The 9,458-nt window shown below is 48.8% G+C and overlaps 1 protein-coding gene across 1 annotated transcript in view; it reads left to right on the top strand.

The window, feature by feature from the left end:
* Positions 1-9,458, top strand: part of INPP5B (inositol polyphosphate-5-phosphatase B) — a 58,928-nt gene that overhangs the window by 10,084 nt on the left and 39,386 nt on the right. The window contains 2 exon segments of the mRNA XM_021095974.1: positions 438-633; positions 635-810. Of these exon segments, the coding sequence (XP_020951633.1) occupies positions 438-633; positions 635-810 (372 nt within the window).

The raw sequence follows: 9,458 nt of genomic DNA, 5'->3' as shown, positions 1-9,458 counted from the left end.
TTTTTTTTGGAGAGGCTTGTCAGTTGCTGATGGAGATTATGGGTGGTTAAAGCCCCCAACCCACTCTCTAGCACTGACATGTATTTGAGTTCCCCTCTGCCACTCTGCGACCTTAGACTTCACCTCTCCGAGCTCAGTTGTGACAGGATAATAGTTCCCAACTTCCTACAGTTCTGAGATTATGGACGTAATGTGCCCGGGACTTGGCACATAATTACCACGAGGTCGGAGGAGTGGTGCGAGTCTGTATTGGTACAGCACTTTTGTTTTCATATTTATTACGGTATTCGAATCTCAGACCCACTCTGCGCGGGGGAAACAGGCTTGGAGCCTCCCCGGAGAGGCTGAGCGATTTGCTTACGGTCAGACAATCATGCAGAAGTGGAACCAGCTCTTCAAGCCTGTCGCTCAGTATTCCCTCCTTGTTCCTTCCACAGGCTTCGACCCCTCTACCCAGGATCCTGAGTTCCTGTGGCTGTCTCGATACAGGTGCTCCGAGCGGGAGACCGAGCCGACCACCCGGCTGGGTTGGAACTCGGCCCCAGGCACCTGGCCAGGGTGCGCCAGAATTGGCGGAGGCAGGTATCGGTCTCAGAAGGCGCGAAGGGGATTGGAGAAAGCCCGGCCTCAGGGGCGGGCTCTGTTCTGTTTTGGGCGTGGCTATGCGGCAGACCGGCCTTCGATTGGCGGAGGTGGCACGCAGGGGCGGAGAAGACGGGGCGGGGCGGCGCGGGCGGCGTGATGAAGAGCTTGAGGAAGCTGACAGGGAAATGTCTGCTGCCGCCGGTTCTCGGGAGCGCGACTCTTCAGGTCCGGCGGGCAGTGGGAGGGTGGGCTGGCGGGTGGGGTCTTGGCAGGGGGCGGTGGCCGACAGGGTCTGCGAGTTGGGCGGCGAATGCGCGGGGCAAAGACCAAGGTCCTGGCCCTACAGAGGCGGGGACCTTGGTGCTGAAGTGCTGTGGGGACGTTAGTTATTCTTAACCGGGCGTGATGAGGGCAGACGGGTGGCAGTGGGGTACTCAGGAATCCCGAGGCCGAGGTTGTGGTTGTTGTAAAGCTCCGTTCCTGCTTCGCTCTGTGACCCGGGGCGGGTGGCAGCCCCACTCTGAGCCTCAGTTTCTTCGTCCTGACCTTGGATTTTGACTTGTGTAGAAGTGCACTCCCCATGACAGAACCTTCCTTTGGGTGAGGACTGGTGTGCGTGTCCCAAGGGGCTGTCTGGCTCTCTTGTCCGTCCTCGGTCCCTTTGAGAGACTGGGCTGTGTGCAGACCTGGAGTCTAGGAGAGCCCTGTCCACCCTGGGACTGGAGGCCACGATGAGGTTACAGGTGAAAAGGACTAGGTATTTTTTTCCCACCCAGCCCTTGGTGGATAATGTGCAGCACAAAAGGCCAATTGTTGAGTAGGAAGCTGTCTTTTGGAGGGCGAGAGGCCCAGGGCTGAAATTTGGGTCAGTCTGGTGCTTTGGGAGGACCTGCAGACCTATGTTTTCTATCCAGCTTCTAGGTTTTCTGCCAGGGCTCTCTGGTATTTTTTTTTCTCCTGGGTGTGCTCATGTGGCTCCAGTTACATCTAAGCTTTGGCATGACTGCTAGTACCCACTTGTGCCCCTTTTCTCAGCCATTTGCTAGAGAACTATCAAGTAGCTGTGTAAGTGTGGGCCGGCACTCTACTTGCTCTTACAAGGCTTGGAAACTATGAGGGGTGGGGGGATAGCACATTGCACAAGTTTGTAAAATGAGAGGAAATGAAGCGAGCAAAGGACTTCCTCTGTGCTTGTGCTTTGCTTTCATTGCAGCCACCACAAGACTCGGTCAAAGCACCTGCTGGTGCAGATAGTTTGCATCTCTCATGGGCTTATCTGAGCTCACTTAAAATACTGATCTTGAGACAGCTGTTGCGTCAGTTTCCATGACATTCTGGGCTTTGGTGCTGGGACAGGTTTGAGCTTAAAATTAAGAACTCATGGAGTTCCCATCATGGCTCAGTGGGAATGAATCTGAGTAGTATCTTTGAGGACGCAAGTTCGATCCTTGGCCTTGCTCAGTGGGTGAAGGATCCAGTGTTGCCAAGAGCTGTGGTATAGGCCACAGACTGGGCTTGGATCTGGCGTTGCTATGGCTGTGGTGTAGGCTGGAGGCGACAGCTCCTATGTAACCCCTAGCCTGGGAACCTCCATATGTGGCATGCATGCAGCCCTTAAAAAAAAAAAAAAAAGATTAAGAACTTATCCTCCCAGATGTGAGGACAATCTGGCTGCGACATCTGTCACTCCACTGATTGCCAGGGTTGATCTGGCTGATCTGGCCAGTCAGGCAGGTGTCCCCTTCCTCCCTCACCGCTCCATGTGCATCCTTCCTGAAGCTGTGCCCTTCAGGAAGAGCACAACCATCCCCAAAAGAGGAGGACCGTTCTTCGGTCAAGGGTATACGAGTAGCTGTGTTCCCCTGCTAGAATCTCCAAACAAGCTCTCAAAAACTCACCCTCCGGGGATTCCCGTTGTGGTGCAGTGGACACGAATCTGACTAGTATCCATGAGGATGCAGATTCCATCCCTGGGTTCCATCCCTGGCCTTGCTCAGTGGGTTGGGGACCTAGTGTTGCTGTGGCTGTGGTGTAGGCCGGCAGCTGTAGCTCCAATTCGACCCCTAGCCTGGGAACTTCTGTATGCTGAGGGTGAGGCCCTAAAAGCAAAGAAAACAAAAGGAGAAAAGAACACATCCTCCCCTGGCCCCTTCAAAGGAGGCTGCCAACATCCAGACAGGTGGTGGAGGACAGGCCCGGTGGCAGCAGAAAAGGGTGGGTTCTGTCTTTTCAGCCAACACACCAGGGCCTCTTGGGGTGCTTCATTCCTTCAGTAGACAGCGGTCTTCTGTGAGAAGTCAGGACAGCCCTGAAGCAGTTGTCTGCCTCTGGGTGATAAATGCAAAGGGATCTCAGAGCCTTTTGTGACCTTTTAAAAAACCAAAACTAGGAGTTCCCGCCGTGGCGCAGTGGTTAACGAATCCGACTAGGAACCATGAGGTTGTGGGTTTGGTCCCTGCCCTTGCTCAGTGGGTTAACGATCCGGCGTTGCCGTGAGCTGTGGTGTAGGTTGCAGACGCGGCTCGGATCCCGCGTTGCTGTGGCTCTGGCATAGGCCGGTGGCTACAGCTCGGATTCAACCCCTAGCCTGGGAACCTCCATATGCTGCGGGAGCGGCCCAAGAAATAGCAAAAAGACAAAAAAAAAAAACCAAACAAAAAAAAAAAAACAAAACTAGCTGTATGCTGGTGAGGAGTTACTGTCAAGGTTTTGGTTTTACTTTTAATTTGAAATGATTTGTCCGCATCGTAGCACTTAAGTGCTAGGTTTCCCATGTTAAAACTGATAAAAAATGGAGTTCCCTGGTGACTCAGTGGGTTAAGGATCCAGCATTGCCCTGCTGCGGCTCAGGTTGCTGCTGTGGTACAGGTTTGATCCCTGGTCCGGGAACTTTTCCAGGCCATGGTCGTGGCCAAAAATATTTGGTAAGAAATGGCACCCAGCCCCCCCAGTGCTGTTCGGGTCAGGTCTGCTTCCAGAGTCGCTTTGGCCTCAGGGGAAAACCACATCATCTACAATAGGAAGAGGGAACCCTTTGGGCCTCCTCTGGATGTTCTGGACATTCCAGACTTCAAGGGAAACAGGCAGGTTTGGTGCTTCCTGTATGTTTTTGATCAAAATACCCGCTTCCTTATAGCCCGGGGAACCAACCCAAAGACTGCTTTAAAATGCTATTTGTGATGCATATCAGGTGAAATAGGGCTGCCCCCAGGAGCTGACGTTTTGACAGCAGGATCTGACAATTCATAGGGGTAAGAAAGTGTAGGATCAGCTCAGCAGGATGGGGGACCTTGTGGGGTGAGCCAAGGGTAAGAGCCCCTCAAAGGCCGAGGTTTTGGGTGAGCAAAGTGAATCTGGTTTTCATTCCTTGCTTTTGTCTTGGTAGAGAAAGAAAAAATCTCACTTGGATGCTTCTCTCCAGAATGGCCGTTCTTTTCCTTGATTTGTGTGTCCAGAATTCAGGGGTGTCAGGCCAAGCTTGGTAGGGATTGCAGAAGAGAGAGATGCAGCTAGTTTTAGATTGGGGTCCATGTCTTCAGATTCAGAGCCGGGTCTTTGAGCTAAGTTGTGTTGTTGAAGGGAGGTGTAAGGCTTCTTTCCGGTTGAGTGGCAGCCTGTTCATCCGATTCTCTTGGCCACTTCAGCTGCAAGAAGGTATGGGTCTCAGACAAATAGCTGTTGTAAGAAGAGATTTTCTGCTGCTTCACTTTCTTGTCAGCTCTTCTTTGTGTAGCTTTTCCTTTTCTTTAAAAAGAAAAAAGGAGAAATGCCTTTTTGTTTCCGTGTAGCGTCTGAAGGTGCTCTTACCCAGAAAACCCCTCGGGGGATCCTGCATCAACCTGAGTACTCACCCGTGTTGCTGTGCAAAATATTCACCTGCCTCATCCAGGGCACATGCAAAGACCTGGAGCTGTGTTCTGGAGGATTCTGAGCCATGCTCTAGAAAGGAAACAGCTACTCACAAGTCCTATTGAGACTGTTCTGGGTGAATTTAACAAAATGGTAACAACAAATACATTTTGGTCTTTTGAAGTGGTTTTTTTATTCCATGGTTGATTCAAAGCAAGGTAGCTTGGTAGTCAGTCAAATTCAGAATGCGATGTGCTATGAGTATTTTTCCCCTTGGACCCAGGAAATAAAGCATTAAAATCTCTCTGGCCTGAGAAAGGAAATGAATACTATTTATATCTCAGGGTAGCAAAAAGGGTAACCTAGATTACCAGAGTGGAAGCCAGTGAGAATGTTGGAAAAACAGCCCCTGGGTCAATTGGTCTTCCCGCTCCCTCCTCTCTTAATAAGTAAAAGCCTTGTGACCACCAAACCCTTTTAGCAGGGAGAAAACGAATTGTCCTAGATGTTTATCCTACACACAGAAATCCTGCCCATCCGTCATCTCACCTCCTGGATAGCTCTGCAGGCTCCTAATTAAATTAATTTGGACCATCTTGTTTCTTTAAACAGAACAACAACAAAAAAACCTGTGTTCAGGTTTCTTTCTCCTTGTGTTGTTCCCTTCTCCGTTCCCCTCTTTGTCCCATCTAACCTTCTGTTTGTTTCTAGAACAGGAGAACCCCCTGAAAACTGCTTTCTTTTTTTTGGTTTTTTTTTTTAAATTTTAATTTTAATTTTTTGTCTTTTTACCTTTTCTAGGGCCGCTCCCACGGCATATGGAGGTTCCCAGGCTAGGGGTCCAATTGGAGCTGTAACCGCTGGCCTACACCAGAGCCACAGCAACGTGGGATCCGAGCCACATCTGCGACCTACAACAGCTCACGACAACGCCGGATCCTTAACCCACTGAGCAAGGCCAGGAATCGTACCCGAAACCTCATGGTTCCTAGTTGGATTCATTAACCACTGAGCCACAACAGGAACTCCTTTGCTTTCTTTTAGAAAACCGTTTGTTTTGGAATTCTCCAGTGGGAGCCTGGAGCAAGAGATGTGACAAACGTTCACTTAGAAGGGGAGCTTTGCACAGGATAGTCCCCAGGGAAGAAGGTTCAGGAAGAGGGAGGCATCCATTTATTAGAGGAAAGACAGTTTGGGGATATAGAACTCGCTGGCTTGCCTTAGAAATTACTCTAACAAGAGTTCCTGCTGTGGTGCATTGGGTTAAGATTCCAACTGCAGCTGCCTGGGTCGCTGTGGAGGCTCTAGTTCCATCCCTAGCAGGGGAACTTCCATGTGCCGTGGGTGTGGCTATAAGAAAATATTACTCTAACAAATTTATAGACTTTACCGCTGATGCACATGTGAACAAAAGTAGCAACTATGGGAGTTCCCGTTGTGGCGCCTTGGAAATGAATCCGACTGGTAACTGAGAGGTTGCAGGTTCGGCCCCTGGCCTCGCACAATGGGTTAAGGATCCAGCATTGCCCTGGGCTGTGGTGTAGGTCACAGACATGGCTTGGATCTTGCCTTGTTGTGGCTGTGGTGTAGGCCAGTGGCTATAGCTACGATTTGACCCCTAGCCTGGGAACCTCCATATGCCATGGGTGCGGCCCTAAGTAGCTAAAAAAAAAAAAGAAAGGAGCAACTATGAGGAGGATTTGAACAAAACATATGTCTGTGTGGCCTGGGTACTTTTAATTTTTATTTTTATTACTGTACCTTGGTATCATCCCAGACATGCCTCTTAACTTTTCTCTCTTCCATCTGTAAAATGGGAATAAATGTTTGCCTCCTTGAAGGTCTCGTAGGACTGAAGGAACACTAAATTATTTTGGGGTGCTTTCCTTTGGGAAGCACATTTAGGAATTGCAGATGCCCACCTCCAAGAGCTTAGAAACTGGCTGCCATCTCCAGGGCCCATCCTGGGCTGGTTTCTTCCAAATCACAACATCCGTTCTCGTCTTCACTCCTTCCCTCCCTCCAGTTTCTTTTCTATCAACATAATCACTAAAAACCTCAGTCATCTTTGATTGTTCCCTCTCCTCTTATGTCTGATAACCAAATTCAGGCCATTATTTTTTGCAAGTTAAAACTCTTTTGAGGAGTTCTCATCATGGTTCAGCAGTAACGAACCTGACTACTGTCCATGAGGACTTGGGTTCGATCCCTGGTCTCGCTCAGTGGGTTAAAGGATCCCTCGTTGCTGTGGCTGTGGTATAGGCTGGCGGCTACAGCTCCAATTCAACCCCTAGCCTGGGAACTTCAATATGCTGTGGGTGTGGCCCTAAAAAGAAAAAAAACTTTTTTTTTTTTAATTAAAAAAGAAAATTTAAAGCCCCATAGTTCATGTTGGTATCCTCTTATTTGAACTAGTGTGGTGGTCTCCACCCCCTAAGTCTCCTCCTCCCATGGGACTCTCCTTAGAACAAAATTCTTTTTTTTTTTTTGGAACATGTTTCTGAAAGTTCCTGGGCAAGGGATCCAACCTTTGCCACAGCAGCAACCCAAGCCACTGCAGTGACAGCGCTGGCTCCTTAACTCCCTAGGCTACCAGGGAACTCCTAGAATGAAACTTTTATCATGCGCTACTATTTTGTTTGTGAACTTGAATGCTTTGCCACTCCCTGTTGCCTGGGGAACAAAGTTTGGATTCTTTAGTGTGGCATTCAGGTCCTGCAAAGCCAGGCCTCTGACCCTGCCCCCTATGTCTTGTCCTCTTGGCCCCAACTCACCTTCATTTCCTCTTCCTTCAAACCTGACTGCTTATTATTTCTGGGTAAAGGCCTGTGCTTTTTCATCTCTCTGTTGGCTGTTCATTCAGCTACATTATTACAGGCCCAAACTTGCTGCTGTTAGCATTTTGCATCCTCTCTCCTCAACGAATGCTAACCTAATGCTTCATCCATCAGTAGGTGCTCACAAAATATCTGTCATTTCGAACCCATACGAACTGTAGAGACCCATATAGTTCTTAGCCCGAGTGTTTTGTCTCCTGAAGGACTCTTGACCCCTTCTTCTTCTCTCTCTCTCTTTTTTTTTTTTTTTTGCTATTTCTAGGGCCATTCCCATCGCATATGGAAGTTCCCAGGCTAGGGGTTGAATCGGAGCTGTCGCTGCTGGCCTATGCCACAGCCACGGCAACGTGGGATCTTAGCCGTGTATGCAACCCACACCACAGCTCACGGCAATGCTGGATCCTTAACCCACTGAACAAGGCCAGGGATCGAACCTGCAACCTCATGGTTCCCAGTCGGCTCTGTTAACCACTGAGCCACGACGGGAACTCCTCTTGCCCCCTTTTTCTTTACACGGGCTCTGCACTTCTCTCTGCTCCCGCCCCCTTCCTGGCTTGCTCTTGCCCACTTCTCTTTCGGCTTTATCACCAGACCGCACAGTTCACAGAAGGCCCCAGCGCAGGGAGAGCCCAGACGAAAAAGTCAAGCTATCTCTCCAGCAGCCTGTGACCACTACAACCTGTTGCCAAAAAGTAATTACACAGTAGTAGTCTTACTCCATGAAAGCTAAGGTGGTGATATTTAGTCCTTGCTAACCTAAATTGGATTTGGACAGGGTTGGTGGGAATTGGATTTTTGAGTCCAGGACTCACAGGTTTGCAGGGCATGGGATGTGCTTTTAGAGATAACTCTACCCTTTTCTTTTGTTTTTGTTTTATTTGTTTGTTTTGTTTTTTTTTAGGGCTATATCCGAAGCATATGGAAGTTCCCAACTGCTGGCCTGCACCACAGCTCACAGCAGCGCTGGATCCTTAACCCACTGAGTGAGGCCAGGGATCGAACCTGCGTTCTCATGGATACTAGTCGGGTTCATTACCACTGAGCCACAATGGGAACTCCATCTCTGCCCATTTTAATTGTTAAAATCTATGTACCTTTTTTGAAAGCCATAAGATAGTGGGAAATGTTAAAAAAAAAAAAAAAGGAGGAAGGAAAGGAAGGAAGAGAGAAAGAGAAAAAAGAAAGAGACTAAGATGCATGATGATTTGATTTTTAAGAAAATAACAGAACCATTTGGGATGGTAGCCAGGCTGAGATGGGAATCATTGGTTCTTGCCGTTTTCTTCTTCTTTTTTTTTTTTTTTTTGCCATTTCTAGGGCCGCTCCCGCGGCATATGGAGGTTCCCAGGCTAGGGGTCTAATCAGAGCTGTAGCCACCGGCCTACACCAGAGCCACAGCAATGCGGGATCTGAGCCGAGTCTGCAACCTACACAACAGCTCACAGCAACGCCGGATTCTTAACCCACTGGGCAAGGCCAAGGATCAAACCCGCAACCTCATGGTTCCTAGTCGGATCCGTTAACCACCGAGCCACAATGGGAACTCCTTGCCATTCTTTTTAATGCTGTTCTATGTATGGGCTCCTCTCAAGAGTTCCCTGTCCTGTGTGTGCTGTGTACTTTAGCATGAGTCAAATCTAAACTCCATATGGCATTCAAAATCTAACAGTTTGGGAATTCCCACTGTGGCTCAGCAGTAACAAATGTGACTAGTAGCCATGAGGATATGGGTTCGATCCCTGGCCTTTCTCAGTCAGTTAAGGATTTGGTGTACAGTTTTGCCTAATACATATGATTCAAATTTATTACTAAATAAATAGCAAAAATTTATAAATAAAGGTTAATTACTGTTATGGCTATTATTTTTATTACTATTAGCAGCTAACATTTATTTATTTATTTATTTATTTATTTTTTGTCTTCTTTTTTTTTGTTGTTGTTGTTGTTGCTATTTCTTGGGCCGCTCCCGCGGCATATGGAGGTTCCCAGGCTAGGGGTTGAATCGGAGCTGTAGCCACCGGCCTACGCCAGAGCCACAGCAACGCGGGATCCGAGCCCCGTGTGCAACCTACACCACAGCTCACGGCAACTCCGGATCGTTAACCCACTGAGCAAGGGCAGGGACTGAACCTGCAACCTCATGGTTCCTAGTCGGATTTGTTAACCACCGTGCCACGACGGGAACTC

Source organism: Sus scrofa, chromosome 6 (genome assembly GCF_000003025.6).
Source record: "Sus scrofa isolate TJ Tabasco breed Duroc chromosome 6, Sscrofa11.1, whole genome shotgun sequence".
NCBI classification, from domain to species: domain Eukaryota; kingdom Metazoa; phylum Chordata; class Mammalia; order Artiodactyla; family Suidae; genus Sus; species Sus scrofa.
This window is presented reverse-complemented; position numbering and strand designations above follow the sequence as displayed.